Source organism: Salmo salar, unplaced genomic scaffold (genome assembly GCF_905237065.1).
Source record: "Salmo salar unplaced genomic scaffold, Ssal_v3.1, whole genome shotgun sequence".
In the NCBI taxonomy this organism is placed as follows: Eukaryota; Metazoa; Chordata; class Actinopteri; order Salmoniformes; family Salmonidae; genus Salmo; species Salmo salar.
The window spans coordinates 270,070-294,279 of NW_025548614.1; the positions used below are offsets into that span (position 1 = coordinate 270,070).

Below are 24,210 nucleotides of genomic sequence, written 5' to 3' on the forward strand. Positions count from 1 at the left end.
CGTCAAATCTTGGGTGAAAACCTCCTTCCCTCAGCCAGGGCATTGAAAATGGGTCGTGGATGGGTATTCCAGCATGACAATGACCCAAAACACACGGCCAAGGCAACAAAGGAGTGGCTCAAGAAGAAGCACATTAAGGTCCTGGAGTGGCCTAGCCAGTCTCCAGACCTTAATCCCACAGAAAATCTGTGGAGGGAGCTGAAGGTTCGAGTTGCCATCCGTCAGCCTCGAAACCTTAATGACTTGGAGAAGATCTGCAAAGAGGAGTGGGACAAAATCCCTCCTGAGATTTGTGCAAACCTGGTGGCCAACTACAAGAAACGTCTGACCTCTGTGATTGCCAACAAGGGTTTTGCCACCAAGTACTAAGTCATGTTTTGCAGAGGAGGTCAAATACTTATTTCCCTCATTAAAATGCAAAGCATTTTATAACATTTTTGACATGCGTTTTTTCAGGATTTTTGTTGTTGTTATTCAGTCTCTCACTGTTCAAATAAACCTGCCATTAAAATTATAGACTGATCATTTCTTTGTCAGTGGGCAAACGTACAAAATCAGCAGGGGATCAAATACTTTTTTCCCCCCACTGTACATCCATTAAATAAGGAAGTGGATGATGCAACACCCAGCCAGGTACTAAAAGGTAAATAAGGAAGTGGATGATGCAACCCCCAGCCAGGCAACAAAAGGTAAATAAGGAAGTGGATGATGCAACCCCCAGCCAGGCAACAAAAGGTAAATAAGGAAGTGGATGATGCAACACCCAGCCAGGTACTAAAAGTTAAATAAGGAAGTGGATGACGCAACACCCAGCCAGGCAACAAAAGGTAAATAAGGAAGTGGGTGATGCAACCCTCAGCCAGGTACTAAAAACGTAAATAAGGAAGTGGGTGTGAACATCTGAGGGCGTGGTCTGAGCACAGGGCCCTGCCAGGATTCGAACCTGGGACATCTGCATGGACGAGCAGAGGCTCCCCAGGAGCACAGGACCGGAGAAATACCACAACCAGCCTCAGACAGGACCAGAGAAATACCACAACCAGCCTCAGACAGGACCAGAGAAATACCACAACCAGCCTCAGACAGGACCAGAGAAATACCACAACCAGCCTCAGACAGGACCAGAGAAATACCACAACCAGCCTCAGACAGGACCAGAGAAATACCACAACCAGCCTCAGACAGGACCAGAGAAATACCACAACCAGCCTCAGACAGGACCGGAGAAATACCACAACCAGCCTCAGACAGGACCAGAGAAATACCACAACCAGCCTCAGACAGGACCGGAGAAATACCACAACCAGCCTCAGACAGGACCGGAGAAATACCACAACCAGCCTCAGACAGGACCGGAGAAATACCACAACCAGCCTCAGACAGGACCAGAGAAATACCACAACCAGCCTCAGACAGGACCGGAGAAATACCACAACCAGCCTCAGACAGGACGGAGAAATACCACAACCAGCCTCAGACAGGACCGGAGAAATACCACAACCAGCCTCAGACAGGACCGGAGAAATACCACAACCAAGAAGAGCAGAGAATGACCCACAGAACCTCCCCTACCCACAAAGCCTCAGGACCCTATTACCATCACAAAACACAGGGTCCTGTTCAGCTGGGAACAATCTATTACACTTTCTTGCATGCGTTCTTATTAAATATCAGGTAGAAGGCTACCTCACAGTTTCACTCTGATTGAAAAGGTTGTGTTCTGAGCACGGCCCAGGTAGAATCACCCTAAAGGAGAATAATGACGTAATGTAAACTACATAAAATCGGACCTGTCTGAACCACCCCACCCTGTCTCCCGGCTCGGAGGTTGCCGCGGCTACCGGCTCGGAGGTTGCCGCGCTCGGAGGTTGCCGGCTACCGCTCGGAGGTTGCCGGTACCGGCTCGGAGGTTGCCGCGGCTACCGGCTCGGAGGTTGCCGCGGCTACCGGCTCAGAGGTTACCGTGGCTACCGGCTCAGAGGTTACCTTGTGCCTTCCTGACGTCGGACACGGCCTTGCTTCTCTTGTTTGGTAAGGTCAACCTGGGGTCATCCACCGTCAGACCCAGAACTGAGCCAGCTGGGACCTCCGCTGTGGAGTACACCCCTGAGGGGAGGAGAGACAGGACAGGACATGAGGTACGCTTTGGAGGAGAGACAGGACAGACATGAGGTACGCTTTGGAGAGGAGGAGAGACAGGACAGGACATGAGGTACGCTTTGGAGAGGAGGAGAGACATGAGGTACGCTTTGGAGAGGAGGAGAGACAGGACAGGACATGAGGTACGCTTTGGAGAGGAGGAGAGACAGGACAGGACATGAGGTACACTTTGGAGAGGAGGAGAGACTGGACAGGACATGAGGTACGCTTTGGAGAGGAGGAGAGACAGACATGAGGTACGCTTTGGAGGAGGAGAGAGAAGACATGAGGTACGCTTTGGAGATGAGGAGACAGGACAGGACATGAGGTACGCTTTGGAGAGGAGGAGAGACAGGACAGGACATGAGGTACGCTTTGGAGAGGAGGAGAGACAGGACAGGACATGAGGTACGCTTTGGAGAGGAGGAGAGACAGGACAGGACATGAGGTACGCTTTGGAGGGGAGGAGAGACAGGACATGAGGTATGCTTTGGAGAGGAGGAGAGACAGGACATGAGGTACGCTTTGGAGGGGAGGAGAGACAGGACATGAGGTACGCTTTGGAGAGGAGGAGATGTCAAGCAAAGAGGCACTGAGTTTGAAGGTAGGCCTTGAAATACATCCACAGGTACACCTCCAATTGACTCAAATGATGTCAATTAGCCTATCAGAAGCTTCTAAAGCCATGACATCATTTTCTGGAATTTTCCAAGCTGTTTAAAGGCACAGTCAACTTAGTGTATGTAAACTTCTGACCCACTGGAATTGTGATACAGTGAATTATAAGTCAAATAATCTGCCTGTAAACAATTGTTGGAAAAATGACTTGTGTCGTGCACAAAGTAGATGTCCTAACCGACTTGCCAAAACTATAGTTTGTTAACAAGAAATTTGTGGAGTGGTTGAAAAACGAGTTTTAATGACTCCAACCTAAGTGTATGTAAACTTCCCGACTTCACAACTGTATCTCTCTAGGAACCGGGCTAATGAATGAATTGTCACGCCTTGGCCATAGAGAGGGTTTTATTCTCTATTTTGGTTAGGCCAGGGTGTGACTAGGGTGGGCATTCTATGTCCTTTTTTCTATGTTTTGGTAATTCTTTGTTTTTTTCCGGGTATGGTCCTCAATCAGGGACAGCTGTCTATCGTTGTCTCTGATTGGGAACCATACTTAGGTAGCCTTTTCCCACAGGGTTGGGGTGGGTAGTTGTTTTCTGTTTGGTGTGTTCACCTGATCAGAACTGTTGCGTTTTGTTCCACTTTGTGTTTTTTGTGTTTCAGTGTTCAAGTTATTAATAAACATCATGAACACGTGTCACGCTGCGCTTTGGTCTACTCCTTCTTCCACAGACGAACGTTACATGAATGTAGGTAATGAATGAGGAATGTAGTTGTGAGGAACCCACCTTTGAGCATGTTGAAGACACCAGCTTGTTGTTGATGAAGAGACATGTTACAGTCGTCTCCGCAGTGATCTGGCCACCAGAAGGGAGATGGTCTGGATTTACCTGCAGCCTGAAATAAAGATAGAATACCTGACTAACACCTTACACTGGTACATACAGGTTATAGTCTCTAGATAAAACACCTGACTAACACCTTACACTGGTACATACAGGTTATAGTCTCTAGATAAAACACCTGACTAACACCTTACACTGGAACATACAGGTTATAGTCTCTAGATAAAACACCTGACTAACACCTTACACTGGTACATACAGGTTATAGTCTCTAGATAAAACACCTAACACCTTACACTGGAACATACAGGTTATAGTCTCTAGATAAAACACCTAACACCTTACACTGGAACATACAGGTTATAGTCTCTAGATAAAACACCTAACACCTTACACTGGTACATACAGGTTATAGTCTCTAGATAAAACACCTGACTAACACCTTACACTGGAACATACAGGTTATAGTCTCTAGATAAAACACTTGACTAACACCTTACACTGGAACATACAGGTTATAGTCTCTAGATAAAACACCTGACTAACACCTTACACTGGAACATACAGGTTATAGTCTCTAGATAAAACACCTGACTAACACCTTACACTGGAACATACAGGTTATAGTCTCTAGATAAAACACTTGACTAACACCTTACACTGGAACATACAGGTTATAGTCTCTAGATAAAACACCGACTAACACCTTACACTGGTACATACAGGTTATAGTCTCTAGATAAAACACCTGACTAACACCTTACACTGGAACATACAGGTTATAGTCTCTAGATAAAACACCGACTAACACCTTACACTGGAACATACAGGTTATAGTCTCTAGATAAAACACCTGACTAACACCTTACACTGGTAAATCATCCCAGGTGATTAGCTGGGTCTCCAGATAAATCATCCCAGGTGATTAGCTGGTCGCCAGATAAATCATCCCAGGTGATTAGCTGGTCTCCAGATAAACATCCCAGGTATTAGCTGGTCTCCAGGTAAATCATCCCAGGTGATTAGCTGGTCTCCAGATAAATCATCCCAGGTGATTAGCTGGTCTCCAGATAAATCATCCCAGGTGATTAGCTGGTCTCCAGATAAATCATCCCAGGTGATTAGCTGGTCTCCAGATAAATCATCCCAGGTGATTAGCTGGTCTCCAGATAAATCATCCCAGGTGATTAGCTGGTCTCCAGATAAATCATCCCAGGTGATTAGCTGGTCTCCAGATAAATCATCCCAGGTGATTAGCTGGGTCTCCAGATAAATCATCCCAGGTGATTAGCTGGGTCTCCAGATAAATCATCCCAGGTGATTAGCTGGGTCTCCAGATAAATCATCCCAGGTGATTAGCTGGGTCTCCAGATAAATCATCCCAGGTGATTAGCTGGGTCTCCAGATAAATCATCCCAGGTGATTAGCTGGTCTCCAGATAAATCATCCCAGGTGATTAGCTGGTCTCCAGATAAATCATCCCAGGTGATTAGCTGGTCTCCAGATAAATCATCCCAGGTGATTAGCTGGGTCTCCAGATAAATCATCCCAGGTGATTAGCTGGGTCTCCAGGTAAATCATCCCAGGTGATTAGCTGGGTCTCCAGGTAAATCATCCCAGGTTCTTACATCACAGTGTGTTGCAGGAGCCAGGGCTTCGGTCAGAACGGAATGTGATAGAGGTCCAATCAGACGAAAGCGCACCATCTCCATGGTGAGGTCACTGCAAAACAACAGTAAACAACAACATTCAGGAAGTCCACATGGTTGAGAATAAAGGGAGGGGTTTATACAGGGAGGGGTTTATACAGGGAGGGGTTTATAAAGGGAGGGGTTTATACAGGGAGGGGTTTATACAGGGAGGGGTTTATACAGGGAGGGGTTTATAAGGGAGGGGTCTATAAAGGAGGGGTTTATACAGGGAGGGGTCTATAAAGGGAGGGGTTTATAAAGGGAGGGGTTTATAAAGGGAGGGGTTTATAAAGGGAGGGGTTTATACAGGGAGGGGTCTATAAAGGGAGGGGTTTATACAGGGAGGGGTTTATACAGGGAGGGGTTTATACAGGGAGGGGTTTATAAAGGGAGGGGTTTATAAAGGGAGGGGTTTATAAAGGGAGGGGTTTATACAGGGAGGGGTTTATAAAGGGAGGGGTTTATACAGGGAGGGGTTTATAAAGGGAGGGGTTTATACAGGGAGGGGTTTATACAGGGAGGGGTTTATACAGGGAGGGGTTTATAAAGGGAGGGGTTTATAAAGGGAGGGGTTTATAAAGGGAGGGGTTTATAAAGGGAGGGGTTTATACAGGGAGGGGTTTATACAGGGAGGGGTTTATAAAGGGAGGGGTTTATAAAGGGAGGGGTTTATACAGGGAGGGGTTTATAAAGGGAGGGGTTTATACAGGGAGGGGTTTATACAGGAGGGGTTTATAAAGGGAGGGGTTTATACAGGGAGGGGTTTATAAAGGGAGGGGTTTATACAGGGAGGGGTTTATACAGGGAGGGGTTTATACAGGGAGGGGTTTATAAATATGACAAAATCAAAACGTGATGTTTTAACATTCAGGAAGTCTTAACAGCATCAAGGTGCCAACCTCCAGACACAACTAACAGGTCCACGAACGTAGAGCTTGGAGAGACTCTGGAAGGAGTCAGAACCAACCCGATGGACTCTACCAGTCAGAACCAACCCGATGGACTCTACCAGTCAGAACCAACCCGATGGACTCTACCAGTCAGAACCAACCCGATGGACTCTACCAGTCAGAACCAACCCGATGGACTCTACCAGTCAGAACCAACCCGATGGACTCTACCAGTCAGAACCAACCCGATGGACTATACCAGTCAGAACCAACCCGATGGACTATACCAGTCAGAACCAACCCGATGGACTCTACCAGTCAGAACCAACCCGATGGACTATACCAGTGGAAGCAGTCAGAACCAACCTGATGGACTCTACCAGTCAGAACCAACCCGATGGACTCTACCAGTCAGAACCAACCTGATGGACTCTACCAGTCAGAACCAACCCGATGGACTCTACCAGTCAGAACCAACCCGATGGACTCTACCAGTCAGAACCAACCTGATGGACTCTACCAGTCAGAACCAACCCGATGGACTATACCAGTGGAAGCAGTCAGAACCAACCCGATGGACTCTACCAGTCAGAACCAACCCGATGGACTATACCAGTCAGAACCAACCTGCTGGACTATACCAGTCAGAACCAACCCGATGGACTATACCAGTCAGAACCAACCTGATGGACTATACCAGTCAGAACCAACCCGATGGACTCTACCAGTCAGAACCAACCTGATGGACTATACCAGTCAGAACCAGTCAGAACCAACCCGATGGACTATACCAGTCAGAAGCAGTCAGAACCAACCCGATGGACTATACCAGTCAGAACCAACCCGATGGACTATACCAGTCAGAAGCAGTCAGAACCAACCCGATGGACTATACCAGTCAGAACCAACCCGATGGACTCTACCAGTCAGAACCAACCTGATGGACTATACCAGTCAACCAGTCAGAACCAACCCGATGGACTATACCGCAGAAGCAGTCAGAACCAACCCGATGGACTATACCAGTCAGAACCAACCTGATGGACTCTACGCAGTCAGAACCAACCTGATGGACTCTACCAGTCAGAACCAGTCAGAACCAACCCGATGGACTATACCAGTCAGAACCAACCTGATGGACTATACCAGTCAGAACCAACCCGATGGACTCTACCAGTCAGAACCAACCCGATGGACTCTACCAGTCAGAACCAACCCGATGGACTCTACCAGTCAGAACCAACCCGATGGACTCTACCAGTCAGAACCAACCCGATGGACTATACCAGTCAGAACCAACCCGATGGACTCTACCAGTCAGAACCAACCCGATGGACTCTACCAGTCAGAACCAACCCGATGGACTATACCAGCCAGAACCAACCCGATGGACTATACCAGTGGAAGCAGTCAGAACCAACCCGATGGACTCTACCAGTCAGAACCAACCCGATGGACTATACCAGTCAGAACCAACCCGATGGACTCTACCAGTCAGAACCAACCCGATGGACTATACCAGTCAGAACCAACCCGATGGACTCTACCAGTCAGAACCAACCCGATGGACTATACCAGTCAGAACCAACCCGATGGACTCTACCAGTCAGAACCAACCCGATGGACTCTACCAGTCAGAACCAACCCGATGGACTATACCAGTCAGAACCAACCCGATGGACTATACCAAGAACACGACAGTCAGAACCAACCCGATGGACTCTACCAGTCAGAACCAACCCGATGGACTCTACCAGTCAGAACCAACCCGATGGACTATACCAGTCAGAACCAACCTGATGGCTATGCCAGTGGTACTGGACCTCCAGGTGACGGGTGTGGTAGAAGACATGGTACTGTATCCCAGGAGCTTCTTGGCTGGTGGACCTGCAGCCTCAGGCTCCCTGGAGGACCACTTCCTCTTAGAACCAGAACCCGAGGCCCGCACCGCCTCAGGACAAGCCCCAGGACCAGGGCCCAAGGTGGGGGTAGGGGCTGGCTGTGGGACCGGGTGCTCCACCGGACCAGGTGGAAGTACAGCCTCAGAACACTGACAGACAGCCTGCAGCTCTGGGAGGAGGTCCTGACACAGAGCACAGAGCACAGTCACCACACAGAGCACAGTCACGACACAGAGCACAGCCACCACACAGAGCACAGTCACAGCACAGTCACGACACAGAGCACAGTCACGACACAGAGCACAGCCACCACACAGAGCACAGTCACGACACAGAGCACAGTCACGACACAGAGCACAGCCACGACACAGAGCACAGTCACGACACAGAGCACAGTCACGACACAGAGCACAGTCACGACACAGAGCACAGTCACGACACAGAGCACAGTCACGACACAGAGCACAGCCACGACACAGAGCACAGTCACGACACAGAGCACAGTCACGACACAGAGCACAGACACGACACAGAGCACAGTCACGACACAGAGCACAGCCACGACACAGAGCACAGCCACGACACAGAGCACAGCCACGACACAGAGCACAGCCACGACACAGAGCACAGTCACGACACAGAGCACAGTCACGACACAGTGCACAGCCACGACACAGAGCACAGCCACGACACAGAGCACAGTCACGACACAGAGCACAGTCACGACACAGAGCACAGTCACGACACAGAGCACAGTCACGACACAGAGCACAGTCACGACACAGAGCACAGTCACAACACAGAGCACAGTCACAACACAGTCACGACACAGAGCACAGCAGTACTTTACCGATCCTAAAAGGGGACATCTGATTGGATAGTACTTTACCGATCCTAAAAGGGGACATCTGATTGGATAGTACTTTACCGATCCCAAAGGGGACATCTGATTGGATAGTACTTTTACCGATCCCAAAGGGGACATCTGATTGGATAGTACTTTACCGATCCCAAAAGGGGACATCTGATTGGATAGTACTTTACCGATCCTAAAAGGGGACATCTGATTGGATAGTACTTTACCGATCCTAAAAGGGGACATCTGATTGGATAGTACTTTTACCGATCCCAAAGGGGACATCTGATTGGATAGTACTTTACCGATCCCAAAGGGGACATCTGATTGGATAGTACTTTACCGATCCCAAAGGGGACATCTGATTGGATAGTACTTTACCGATCCCAAAGGGGACATCTGATTGGATAGTACTTTACCGATCCCAAAAGGGGACATCTGATTGGATAGTACTTTACCGATCCCAAAGGGGACATCTGATTGGATAGTACTTTTACCGATCCCAAAGGGGACATCTGATTGGATAGTACTTTACCGATCCCAAAAGGGGACATCTGATTGGATAGTACTTTACCGATCCCAAAGGGGACATCTGATTGGACCAGATTATAGACAACAATCAAGACATTACACCATCAATGAATAGTTAAATGGTTGTTCAATACTTCTACTACTGATTGATTCTGCATATTAGTCCCTCTGACCGTTTTCATGGTGGGATGAGCCCAGATCCACAGCTGTCTGTGTGTTGATCCCTGGGAGCCTTGGTCCTCCTGGCCCCGGCCCTGTGCTCTGGGTCTCCAGAGGAACGTGACAGGCCCCAGGGGCTGGAGAGGGTACTGTCCTGCTCTGTACACCACCACGCTGCCCTGTTTCCTGCCTGACACACACATGGCTGCTGCAAACGTAGGCCCTGCAGGTACAACAGATGTCATCAGCAATAACACCGTAAAGCAAGAGAAACATATTTGTTAGACCACCCGACTCGAAGAAACAATTACACAGCTTTTCGTACAGTTGGTTAAATAATTTCAAACTTTTATACTGAAAAACTAGTATTTTTTTTTTAACTTTTATAGTTTTTTAAACTTTTATACTGAAAAACTTGTATTTTCTCGAGACTGATGCCACGTTTTAGACGAGGGACATAATAAAAAATCTGTCGTACCAGTCGGCATAGCGGGACAAGAAAGCAAGGAGGAGGGTGTAACGTTTGTCGTATGGATTAGACCAAAACGCAGCGGGAATGTGAATACTCATCTTCTATTGAGAAGGCAACGTGAACACTGAACAAAATAACAAAACACCGACGAAGACAGTCCTGTACGGCAACACGCTAAACACGGAACAACTACCCACCAACACAGGGACCAAAAAAAAAAAAAAACTTCCTTAAATATGGCCTCCAATCAAAAGCAACGAAGAAGAGCTGCTTCTAACATAGAAATAGACTAAATAGACACAGACATAGAAATATACTAACATAGAACATTGCCCCCCCCAAAAAAAACGAAACACACTAAACAAAACACCCGCCTGCCACGCCCTGACCAAACTACAATAACAAACAACCCCTTTTTACTGGTCAGGACGTAACAGAGGGTGGCTGCAAAAGCAAGCCAGCACAACGGTACGCGTTGCTATGGTGATTCCACTAAACAGTGCATATCAACATCTGGTTAGAAAACAACACTGCGGCAGATGGCAAAAGTTTAAATATTTTTAACTCTGGTGGCAAGTCCCGTCTACCGTGGCGGCTGATGGCGTTCACCGCCGTGCCTCAACCGCCATTCACCGCCGTGCTCTCGTTGAAAACAATCACATCTGGTTTTGGCCGCCTACCTCGTACCATCAGTTAGTTTTTCCACTCGGTTTGTCAGAACCTAACGGACGACCAGGAAAAGCTCATACCAAGTTTATTCACCAGCTGCTAAAAACATGATTACACAAACACATATATTTATAACCTCCTACCAGGCAGAGTCAACTCTTACAATACTTCTAAATGAGCAGAAAACGATACATGATTAACATTCTCAGTGGATTTGTATGTTTCCACCTCCGAGACGTATGGCCTCTGATCTATAAATCACACTATGCTCACTCACACTCACCACTACTACTGCTGCTCCTTCAGTTACTATAGTCCAGTTCCATGCTGTTACTATAGTTACTATAGTCCAGTTCCATGCTGTTACTATAGTTACTATAGTCCAGTTCCATGCTGTTACTATAGTTACTATAGTCCAGTTCCATGCTGTTACTATAGTCCAGTTCCATGCTGTTACTATAGTCCAGTTCCATACTGTTACTATAGTTACTATAGTCCAGTTCCATGCTGTTACTATAGTCCAGTTCCATACTGTTACTATAGTCCAGTTCCATACTGTTACTATAGTTACTATAGCCCAGTTCCATGCTGTTTCTATAGCCCAGTTCCATGCTGTTACTATAGTTACTATAGTCCAGTTCCATGCTGTTACTATAGTCCAGTTCCATGCTGTTACTATAGTTACTATAGTCCAGTTCCATGCTGTTACTATAGTTACTATAGTCCAGTTCCATGCTGTTACTATAGTTACTATAGCCCAGTTCCATGCTGTTTCTATAGTTACTATAGCCCAGTTCCATGCTGTTACTATAGTTACTATAGTCCAGTTCCATACTGTTACTATAGCCCAGTTCCATGCTGTTTCTATAGCCCAGTTCCATGCTGTTTCTATAGTCCAGTTCCATGCTGTTACTATAGTCCAGTTCCATACTGTTACTATAGTTACTATAGCCCAGTTCCATACTGTTACTATAGTTACTATAGCCCAGTTCCATGCTGTTTCTATAGTCCAGTTCCATGCTGTTACTATAGTCCAGTTCCATACTGTTACTATAGTTACTATAGTCCAGTTCCATGCTGTTACTATAGTTACTATAGTCCAGTTCCATGCTGTTACTATAGTTACTATAGTCCAGTTCCATGCTGTTACTATAGTCCAGTTCCATACTGTTACTATAGTTACTATAGTCCAGTTCCATGCTGTTACTATAGTTACTATAGTCCAGTTCCATGCTGTTACTATAGTCCAGTTCCATACTGTTACTATAGTCCAGTTCCATACTGTTACTATAGTTACTATAGCCCAGTTCCATGCTGTTACTATAGTTACTATAGTCCAGTTCCATGCTGTTACTATAGTTACTATAGCCCAGTTCCATGCTGTTTCTATAGTCCAGTTCCATACTGTTACTATAGTCCAGTTCCATACTGTTACTATAGTTAGTATAGCCCAGTTCCATACTGTTACTATAGTTACTATAGCCCAGTTCCATGCTGTTTCTATAGCCCAGTTCCATGCTGTTACTATAGTCCAGTTCCATACTGTTACTATAGTTACTATAGTCCAGTTCCATGCTGTTACTATAGTCCAGTTCCATACTGTTACTATAGTTACTATAGTCCAGTTCCATGCTGTTACTATAGTTACTATAGTCCAGTTCCATGCTGTTACTATAGTTACTATAGTCCAGTTCCATGCTGTTACTATAGTTACTATAGTCCAGTTCCATACTGTTACTATAGTCCAGTTCCATGCTGTTACTATAGTTACTATAGCCCAGTTCCATACTGTTACTATAGTCCAGTTCCATACTGTTACTATAGTTACTATAGTCCAGTTCCATGCTGTTACTATAGTTACTATAGCCCAGTTCCATGCTGTTACTATAGTCCAGTTCCATACCGTTACTATAGTTACTATAGCCCAGTTCCATGCTGTTACTATAGTTACTATAGTCCAGTTCCATACTGTTACTATAGTTACTATAGTCCAGTTCCATACTGTTACTATAGTTACTATAGTCCAGTTCCATACTGTTACTATAGTTACTATAGTCCAGTTCCATACTGTTACTATAGTTACTATAGTCCAGTTCCATGCTGTTACTATAGTTACTATAGTCCAGTTCCATGCTGTTACTATAGTTACTATAGTCCAGTTCCATACTGTTACTATAGTTACTATAGTCCAGTTCCATGCTGTTACTATAGTTACTATAGTCCAGTTCCATACTGTTACTATAGTCCAGTTCCATACTGTTACTATAGTTACTATAGTCCAGTTCCATGCTGTTACTATGTTACTATAGTCCAGTTCCATACTGTTACTATAGTTACTATAGTCCAGTTCCATACTGTTACTATAGTTACTATAGTCCAGTTCCATGCTGTTACTATAGTTACTATAGTCCAGTTCCATGCTGTTACAACTCCAGTTCCATGCTGTTACTATAGTTACTATAGTCCAGTTCCATGCTGTTACTATAGTTACTATAGTCCAGTTCCATACTGTTACTATAGTTACTATAGCCCAGTTCCATACTGTTACTATAGTTACTATAGTCCAGTTCCATGCTGTTACTATAGTTACTATAGTCCAGTTCCATGCTGTTACTATAGTTACTATAGTCCAGTTCCATACTGTTACTATAGTTACTATAGTCCAGTTCCATACTGTTACTATAGTTACTATAGCCCAGTTCCATGCTGTTACTATAGTTACTATAGCCCAGTTCCATACTGTTACTATAGTTACTATAGCCCAGTTCCATACTGTTACTATAGTTACTATAGCCCAGTTCCATGCTGTTACTATAGTCCAGTTCCATACTGTTACTATAGTCCAGTTCCATACTGTTACTATAGTTACTATAGCCCAGTTCCATACTGTTACTATAGTCCAGTTCCATACTGTTACTATAGTTACTATAGTCCAGTTCCATGCTGTTACTATAGTCCAGTTCCATACTGTTACTATAGTTACTATAGTCCAGTTCCATGCTGTTACTATAGTTACTATAGTCCAGTTCCATGCTGTTACTATAGTTACTATAGCCCAGTTCCATACTGTTACTATAGTTACTATAGTCCAGTTCCATACTGTTACTATAGTCCAGTTCCATACTGTTACTATAGTTACTATAGTCCAGTTCCATACTGTTAATATAGTTACTATAGCCCAGTTCCATACTGTTACTATAGTTACTATAGTCCAGTTCCATACTGTTACTATAGTTTCTATAGCCCAGTTCCATACTGTTAATATAGTCCAGTTCCATGCTGTTACTATAGTTACTATAGTCCAGTTCAATGCTGTTACTATAGTTACTATAGCCCAGTTCCATACTGTTACTATAGTTACTATAGTCCAGTTCCATACTGTTACTATAGTCCAGTTCCATACTGTTACTATAGTCCAGTTCCATACTGTTACTATAGTTACTATAGTCCAGTTCCATGCTGTTACTATAGTTACTATAGTCCAGTTCCATACTGTTACTATAGTCCAGTTCCATACTGTTACTATAGTTACTATAGTCCAGTTCCATACTGTTAATATAGTTACTATAGCCCAGTTCCATACTGTTAATATAGTTACTATAGCCCAGTTCCATACTGTTACTATAGTTACTATAGCCCAGTTCCATGCTGTTTCTATAGTCCAGTTCCATACTGTTACTATAGTCCAGTTCCATACTGTTACTATAGTCCAGTTCCATACTGTTACTATAGTCCAGTTCCATGCTGTTACTATAGTTACTATAGTCCAGTTCAATGCTGTTACTATAGTTACTATAGCCCAGTTCCATACTGTTACTATAGTTACTATAGCCCAGTTCCATGCTGTTTCTATAGTCCAGTTCCATACTGTTACTATAGTCCAGTTCCATACTGTTACTATAGTCCAGTTCCATACTGTTACTATAGTCCAGTTCCATACTGTTACTATAGTCCAGTTCCATGCTGTTTCTATAGCCCAGTTCCATACTGTTACTATAGTCCAGTTCCATGCTGTTACTATAGTTACTATAGTCCAGTTCCATGCTGTTACTATAGTTACTATAGCCCAGTTCCATACTGTTACTATAGTTACTATAGTCCAGTTCCATGCTGTTACTATAGCCCAGTTCCATGCTGTTACTATAGTTACTATAGCCCAGTTCCATGCTGTTACTATAGTCCAGTTCCATACTGTTACTATAGTTACTATAGTCCAGTTCCATGCTGTTACTATAGTTACTATAGTCCAGTTCCATACTGTTACTATAGTTACTATAGCCCAGTTCCATGCTGTTACTATAGTTACTATAGCCCAGTTCCATGCTGTTACTATAGTTACTATAGTCCAGTTCCATGCTGTTACTATAGTTACTATAGTCCAGTTCCATGCTGTTACTATAGTTACTATAGTCCAGTTCCATGCTGTTACTATAGTTACTATAGTCCAGTTCCACTGCTTGTTACTATAGTCCAGTTCCATAATGTTACTATAGTTACTATAGTCCAGTTCCATGCTGTTACTATGTTACTATAGTCCAGTTCCATGCTGTTACTATAGTTACTATAGTCCAGTTCCATGCTGTTACTAGTTACTATAGTCCAGTTCCATACTGTTAATATAGTTACTAAAGTCCATGGTTTCGCTGATATATCTAGGTTTGAACTTTTCAGACGCTCCCTACCTGTCTACCAACTCAACCTGGTTTTCTAGCCACCAACATCTCCAATAACATCCTATGTTCTGCTACAGTCGGTATCAGTGGATAAATCTTCCCTGTGCTCAGGTTAGCTAAACATCTCTCATCTCAAGGCCGATCCTTCACCCCATTGTGAACACCCTCGTTACAGTGTAAACTTTGGGTCCCAACGGTTGATAAGCAGTCACCTTCTGACACCTTCCTGTTACCGTCACCCAATCCCACCTTCCTGTTACCGTCGCCCAATCCCACCTTCTGACAGCTTCCTGTTACCGTCACCCAATCCCACCTTCTGGCACCTTCCTGTTACCGTCCCACCTTCTGACAGCTTCCTGTTACCGTCGCCCAATCCCACCTTCTGACACCTTCCTGTTACCGTCGCCCAATCCCACCTTCTGACAGATTCCTGTTACCGTCGCCCAATCCCACCTTCTGACAGCTTCCTGTTACCGCTGCCCAATCCCACCTTCTGACACCTTCCTGTTACCGTCGCCCAATCCCACCTTCTGACAGCTTCCTGTTACCGTCACCCAATCCCACCTTCTGGCACCTTCCTGTTACCGTCATCCCACCTTCTGACACCTTCCTGTTACCGTCGCCCAATCCCACCTTCTGACACCTTCCTGTTACCGTCGCCCAATCCCACCTTCTGACACCTTCCTGTTACCGTCGCCCAATCCCACCTTCTGACACCTTCCTGTTACCGTCAATCCCACCTTCTGACACCTTCCTGTTACCGTCCCACCTTCTGACACCTTCCTGTTACCAGTCCCACCTTCTGACACCTTCCTGTTACGCCCAGTCCCACCTTCTGACACCTTCCTGTTACGCAGTCCCACCTTCTGACACCTTCCTGTTACCGAATCCCACCTTCTGACACCTTCCTGTTACCGTCCCACCTTCTGACACCTTCCTGTTACCGTCACCCAATCCCACCTTCTGACACCTTCCTGTTACCGTCACCCAATCCCACCTTCTGACACCTTCCTGTTACCGTCACCCAATCCCACCTTCTGACACCTTCCTGTTACCGTCACCCAATCCCACCTTCTGACACCTTCCTGTTACCGTCAACCCACCTTCTGACACCTTCCTGTTACCGCAATCCCACCTTCTGACACCTTCCTGTTACCGTCACCCAATCCCACCTTCTGACACCTTCCTGTTACCGTCACCCAATCCCACCTTCTGACACCTTCCTGTTACCGTCACCCAATCCCACCTTCTGACACCTTCCTGTTACCGTCACCCAATCCCACCTTCTGACACCTTCCTGTTACCGTCACCCAATCCCACCTTCTGACACCTTCCTGTTACCGTCCCACCTTCTGACACCTTCCTGTTACCGTCCCACCTTCTGGCACCTTCCTGTTACCGTCGCCCAATCCCACCTTCTGACACCTTCCTGTTACCGTCAGCCCAATCCCACCTTCTGGCACCTTCCTGTTACCGTCGCCCAATCCCACCTTCTGACACCTTCCTGTTACCGTCGCCCAATCCCACCTTCTGGCACCTTCCTGTTACCATCACCCAATCCCACCTTCTGACACCTTCCGGTTACCGTCGCCCAATCCCACCTTCTGACACCTTCCTGTTACCGTCGCCCAATCCCACCTTCTGACACCTTCCTGTTACCGTCACCCAATCCCACCTTCTGACACCTTCCTGTTACCGTCGCCCAATCCCACCTTCTGACACCTTCCTGTTACCGTCGCCCAATCCCACCTTCTGACACCTTCCTGTTACCGTCTCCCAATCCCACCTTCAGACACCTTCCTGTTACCGTCACCCAATCCCACCTTCTGACACCTTCCTGTTACCGCTGCCCAATCCCACCTTCTGACACCTTCCTGTTACCGCGCCCAATCCCACCTTCTGACACCTTCCTGTTACCGTCGCCCAATCCCACCTTCTGACACCTTCCTGTTACCGGCCCAATCCCACCTTCTGACACCTTCCTGTTACCCGCCCAATCCCACCTTCTGACACCTTCCTGTTACCGTCACCCAATCCCACCTTCTGACACCTTCCTGTTACCGTCACCCAATCCCACCTTCTGACACCTTCCTGTTACCGTCGCCCAATCCCACCTTCTGACACCTTCCTGTTACCGTCGCCCAATCCCACCTTCTGACACCTTCCTGTTACCGTCGCCCAATCCCACCTTCTGACACCTTCCTGTTACCGTCGCCCAATCCCACCTTCTGACACCTTCCTGTTACCGTCGCCCAATCCCACCTTCTGACACCTTCCTGTTACCGCCGCCCAATCCCACCTTCTGACACCTTCCTGTTACCGCTGCCCAATCCCACCTTCTGACACCTTCCTGTTACCGTCGCCCAATCCCACCTTCTGACACCTTCCGGTTACCGTCGCCCAATCCCACCTTCTAACACCTTCCTGTTACCGTCACCCAATCCCACCTTCTGACACCTTCCTGTTACCGTCACCCAATCCCACCTTCTGACACCTTCCTGTTACCGTCACCCAATCCCACCTTCTGACACCTTCCTGTTACCGTCGCCCAATCCCACCTTCTGACACCTTCCTGTTACCGTCGCCCAATCCCACCTTCTGACACCTTCCTGTTACCGTCACCCAATCCCACCTTCTGACACCTTCCTGTTACCGTCCCACCTTCTGACACCTTCCTGTTACCGTCGCCCAATCCCACCTTCTGACACCTTCCTGTTACCGTCACCCAATCCCACCTTCTGACACCTTCCTGTTACCGTCGCCCAATCCCACCTTCTGACACCTTCCTGTTACCGTCCCACCTTCTGACACCTTCCTGTTACCGTCGCCCAATCCCACCTTCTGACACCTTCCTGTTACCGTCGCCCAATCCCACCTTCTGACACCTTCCTGTTACCGTCACCCAATCCCACCTTCTGACACCTTCCTGTTACCGTCACCCAATCCCACCTTCTGACACCTTCCTGTTACCGTCACCCAATCCCACCTTCTGACACCTTCCTGTTACCGTCACCCAATCCCACCTTCTGACACCTTCCTGTTACCGTCACCCAATCCCACCTTCTGACACCTTCCTGTTACCGTCACCCAATCCCACCTTCTGACACCTTCCTGTTACCGTCCCACCTTCTGACACCTTCCTGTTACCGTCACCCAATCCCACCTTCTGACACCTTCCTGTTACCGTCACCCAATCCCACCTTCTGACACCTTCCTGTTACCGTCACCCAATCCCACCTTCTGACACCTTCCTGTTACCGTCACCCAATCCCACCTTCTGACACCTTCCTGTTACCGTCGCCCAATCCCACCCTCTGACACCTTCCTGTTACCGTCCCACCTTCTGACACCTTCCTGTTACCGTCCCACCTTCTGACACCTTCCTGTTACCATCACCCAATCCCACCTTCTGACACCTTCCTGTTACCGTCACCCAATCCCACCTTCTGACACCTTCCTGTTACCGTCCCACCTTCTGACACCTTCCTGTTACCGTCCGCCCAATCCCACCTTCTGACACCTTCCTGTTACCGTCGCCCAATCCCACCTTCTGACAGCTTCCTGTTACCGTCACCCAATCCAAATGCTGGCTGTTATAAACGGAGGAGAGATTAGTGTTGCTGTAAGAATATCCAACATAACGACACTCAGTCACATGTTTCTTAAATCACAGTCTGCAGGAGATGTGATGCTATTATTACAGAGAACTTCCCTTCTGGCGAGGTGGCTTCCTGTATACAGGAATCTGTAGCTAGTCTTTCTGGTGAGCTGGCTTCCTGTATACAGGAATCTGTAGCTAGTCTTTCTGGTGAGCTGGCTTCCTGTATACAGGAATCTGTAGCTTGTCTTTCTGGTGAGTTGGCTTCCTGTATACAGGAATCTGTAGCTAGTCTTTCTGGTGAGCTGGCTTCCTGTATACAGGAATCTGTAGCTAGTCTTTCTGGTGAGGTGGCTTCCTGTATACAGGAATCTGTAGCTAGTCTTTCTGGTGAGGTGGCTTCCTGTATACAGGAATCTGTAGCTAGTCTTTCTGGTGAGCTGGCTTCCTGTATACAGGAATCTGTAGCTAGTCTTTCTGGTGAGGTGGCTTCCTGTATACAGGAATCTGTAAGCTAGTCTTTCTGGTGAGCTGGCTTCCTGTATACAGGAATCTGTAAGCTAGTCTTTCTGGTGAGGTGGCTTCCTGTATACAGGAATCTGTAAGCTAGTCTTTCTGGTGAGGTGGCTTCCTGTATACAGGAATCTGTAAGCTAGTCTTTCTGGTGAGGTGGCTTCCTGTATACAGGAATCTGTAAGCTAGTCTTTTAAGAGTTGTACTTTCTTCGATGAACCACCTCAGTAAAAGTTACCAATAGTGTCTGAAATGACAACACCCTCTCTACGAGCTATTCAATGATTTCACTTTTACACAGAGGAGTGGTATCGTTCCCCAGTGACTCTATTACTCACTTCCCTAATAATTCATGAGCCTCACAAATCTCTTCCCCCACCACCACCACCACCAGTCATATTCAATTCCGCTTTCCCCAATTCCCTGTAACGTCAACGCCTTGGTTTGCACAGACATCGGTGCTGCTAGAATCTGTAACTAAACACCCTCATGGAAACACCGTCTTAAACGCTATGTACTTAGACGCTATGTCCTTAGACGTTATGTACTTAGACGCTATGTCCTTAGACGCTATGTCCTTAGACGCTATGTACTTAGACGCTATGTACTTAGTACTTAGATCCCACAGTACACTCCTGCCTCCTTCAAAAACATCCAGGTTCCCCTCCAGGATTCCCTCCATGCTTCCCTCCAGGCTTCCCTCCAGGCTTCCCTCCAGGGCTCCCTCCAGGCTTCCCTCCACGCTCCCTCCAGGCTCCCTCCAGGCTCCCTCCACGATTCCCTCCAGGCTCCCTCCAGGCTCCCTCCACGCTCCCTCCACGATTCCCTCCAGGCTCCCTCCACGATTCCCTCCAGGCTCCCTCCACGATTCCCTCCACGCTCCCTCCACGATTCCCTCCAGGCTCCCTCCACGATTCCCTCCAGGCTCCCTCCACGATTCCCTCCAGGCTCCCTCCAGGCTCCCTCCACGCTCCCTCCACGATTCCCTCCAGGCTCCCTCCAGGATTCCCTCCACGCATTCCCTCCACGATTCCCTCCACGATTCCCTCCACGATTCCCTCCAGGCTCCCTCCACGCTCCCTCCACGATTCCCTCCAGGCTCCCTCCACGATTCCCTCCACGATTCCCTCCAGGCTTCCCTCCAGGCTTCCCTCCAGGCTTCCCTCCAGGCTTCCCTCCAGGCTTCCCTCCAGGCTTCCCTCCATGCTCCCTCCACGCTTCCCTCCAGGCTTCCCTCCAGGCTTCCCTCCAGGCTCCCCTCCAGGTTCCCTCCGCACGAGGCAGGTGCAGTAGGCTCAAGTACACTCATTCTTCCAATAACCGACGGTCCCACAACATGGAGATAAAGCACAGGTCCACCTCCCTTTTCCTCTGTTTCTTTGTCTTTCCTTGGCTGTTAAAACCACTGTTAGTGACTTTCACTGTGTCTGTATTAACCAGCAGCCCGGCTGGGAAGTGAGAGGAATGAGATTCCTGTACTATTTCATCCCAGTCTGAATGTTGGTCCACTACCCCCACAATAGCCGTTTTAATTAACAGGTTTCAAACCTGCCGTCAAAACCAGACGGTACAAATTCTATCAAAAAGGTACTCCAGTCCTTTCCATGGCGGAGTACTTCTACACATTTTTGGTTCCGTTAGTTTTTGCTTTTGTGTTGATGGAACGCCGACATCCAAACGCTGGTATTTTGAGCTCTTGGTGTTTCTATTGTCATTGTTCCAACTGACCAACACCATCTCTGAATTATCTATTACAATCGTACCAACTGACCGACTCACGAGACCATCTGAATTATCTAATACAGCCGGACCAACTCACGAGACCATTCTGAATTATCTAATACAATCGTACCAACTGACCGACTCACGAGACCATCTGAATTATCTATTACAGCCGTACCAACTGACCGACTCACGAGACCATCTGAATTATCTAATACAATCGGACCAACTGACCGACTCACGAGACCATCTCTGAATTATCTATTACACCGGACCAACTGACCGACTCACGAGACCATCTGAATTATCTATTACAATCGTACCAACTGACCGACTCACGAGACCATCTCTGAATTATCTATTACAATCGTACCAACTGACCGACTCACGAGACCATCTGAATTATCTATTACAATCGTACCAACTGACCGACTCACGAGACCATCTGAATTATCTAATACATAGGACCAACTGACCGACTCACGAGACCATCTGAATTATCTATTACATCGGAATGTTCCGTCTGCAGGGAAACGCCGACCAATTACATCCTGTTTGCTACATTTCCCCCCCAATATTCCAGTCAAAATTTGGTAGATTTATGCCGTTCTTTTAGGACATCCATGGTTTGGCTAATAGTTTCCCCCCCCCCCCCCCCTTCTTCCACTTCCCCCTTTTACAGGAGAGTCAGAAATCACGGATGCCATTTTAAACGGTGGTTATTTCTGAAGCCACTTCTCCACGGTGTCCAGAGGGCGTTTACATTTTTCCTCACTCTAACACACGCCATCTATTAACCATTCTCAGAAGCAGAGATACCCTACTTCCCATCGGAGAGTAGTTACGGTTATTTGTGCCGATTAAAAATTTAAAAAATTGTTCACGTCACCTGATACCTTGAATTTTAAAACCAACAGTAAAGCGTCTGCCAGTTGACTACTGGAGAATATCATGTCTTATACCAGTGTCCACGCTTTCACATATCACTTGTTGTTGACGACACACATTACCAAAATGATTCACACTCGTCTTCCTATTATTTCCACATAATCTGTCACGGTTCCCTGCCCCCAATAGGGCATCAACCAACCCAACCTTCTGTTTATTGCTACTGCTAATACACGCCAATCATGTTCAAACAACGTAGGAATTACTTTCAGCTTTTCTAACCATGAACGTGGCTCTCCTCCAGAACGTGCAGAGAACGTTCTATCACCGTCCACGTTCCCTCCTCCAGAACGTACAGACAACGTTCTATCACCGTCCACGTTCCCTCCTCCAGAACGTACAGACAACGTTCTATCACCGTCCACGTTCCCTCCTCCAGAACGTACAGACAACGTTCTATCACCGTCCACGTTCCCTCCTCCAGAACGTACAGACAACGTTCTATCACCGTCCACGTTCCCTCCTCCAGAACGTACAGACAACGTTCTATCACCGTCCACGTTCCTCCGGGCTCTCCTCCAGAAAGTACAGACAACGTTCTATCACCGTCCACGTTCCCTCCTCCAAAACGTACAGGCAACGTTCTATCACAGTCCACGTTCCCTCCTCCAGAACGTACAGACAACGTTCTATCACCGTCCACGTTCCCTCCTCCAGAACGTACAGACAACGTTCTATACGTGTTCTCCTCCAGAACGTCAGACAACGTTCTATCACCGTCCACGTTCCCTCCTCCAGAACGTACAGACAACGTTCTATCACCGTCCACGTTCCCTCCCGTGGCTCTCCTCCAGAACGTGCAGACAACGTTCTGTCCACGTTCCCTCCTCCAGAACGTGCAGACAACGTTCTGTCCACGTTCCCTCCTCCAGAACGTGCAGACAACGTTCTATCACCGTCCACGTTCCCTCCTCCAGAACGTACAGACAACGTTCTATCACCGTCCACGTTCCCTCCTGTGGCTCTCCTCCAGAACGTACAGACAACGTTCTATCACCGTCCACGTTCCCTCCTGTTGTCCTTCTCTACAACCTACCGTACTAGTAGACAAGCAAAACTATTTATCCATACGCGCACACACTGCAGTTTTCACCTCCCCCTTTTCCGGGTCTAGTAGGGAACCAATCCACTCGGGATTTACCCCTAGGAACAGGAAGTAGGAACAGGGAGTAGGAACAGGGTGTAGGAGCAGGAAGTAGGAGCAGGAAGTAGGAACAGGGTGTAGGAGCAGGGAGTAGGAGCAGGGAGTAGGAACAGGAAGTAGAAACAGGAAGTAGAAACAGGAAGTAGGAACAGGAAGTAGGAACAGGAAGTAGGAACAGGAAGTAGGAACAGGAAGTAGGAACAGGAAGTAGGAACAGGGTTTGGTGCCCTATTGGTTCGGACTCTCTAGTTCGATGGTAAATCGTAGCGAATCCTGACAACCGCGCCAACTGTTAGGTTCTGACAGAGTGAAAAACTAAAACGGACGAACAGCAAAACGCTCAAACCAAGTTTATTCAGCCACTGGGGTCGAAACAGCTGCAAAGACATGTTTACACAAAAACATATATTTACACCGTCCTACTAGGCGGAGTCCACTCCTTCCACATCTACACAGCCAATACATCTCTGTTGCTAGGCAGGAACTTAATTGGTTCCTCTCACTGGTGGTAGTGGGCGTAGAAATGTGTGTGTGTGACTGAAACCAAACTGTTCCTCCTCACTTCACCTGACCTGGGACCCAATTCCTCACTCCTCCCTACTCCACATCAAATCAAATGTATTTATATAGCCCTTCTTACATCAGCTGATATCTCAAAGTGCTGTACAGAAACCCAGCCTAAAACCCCCCAAACAGCAAGCAATGCAGGTGTAGAAACACGGTGGCTAGGAAAAACTCCCTAGAAAGGCCAGAACCTAGGAAGAAACCTAGAGAGGAACCAGGCTATGAGGGGTGGCTAGGAAAAACTCCCTAGAAAGGCCAGAACCTAGGAAGAAACCTA

The 24,210-nt window shown here is 47.1% G+C and overlaps 1 protein-coding gene across 2 annotated transcripts in view; it reads right to left on the reverse strand.

Annotated features, from left to right (window-relative positions):
* LOC106596456 (ribonucleases P/MRP protein subunit POP1) overlaps positions 1-24,210 on the reverse strand; it is a 50,002-nt gene that overhangs the window by 20,839 nt on the left and 4,953 nt on the right. For both annotated transcript variants that reach the window (XM_045712545.1, XM_045712546.1), the window contains exons 6-10: positions 9,645-9,853; positions 7,980-8,266; positions 5,231-5,324; positions 3,546-3,654; positions 1,987-2,106 (exon numbers count right to left, since the gene is read on the reverse strand). In XM_045712545.1, the coding sequence (XP_045568501.1) occupies positions 1,987-2,106; positions 3,546-3,654; positions 5,231-5,324; positions 7,980-8,266; positions 9,645-9,853 (819 nt within the window). The remainder of the gene's footprint in view (positions 1-1,986; positions 2,107-3,545; positions 3,655-5,230; positions 5,325-7,979; positions 8,267-9,644; positions 9,854-24,210) is intronic.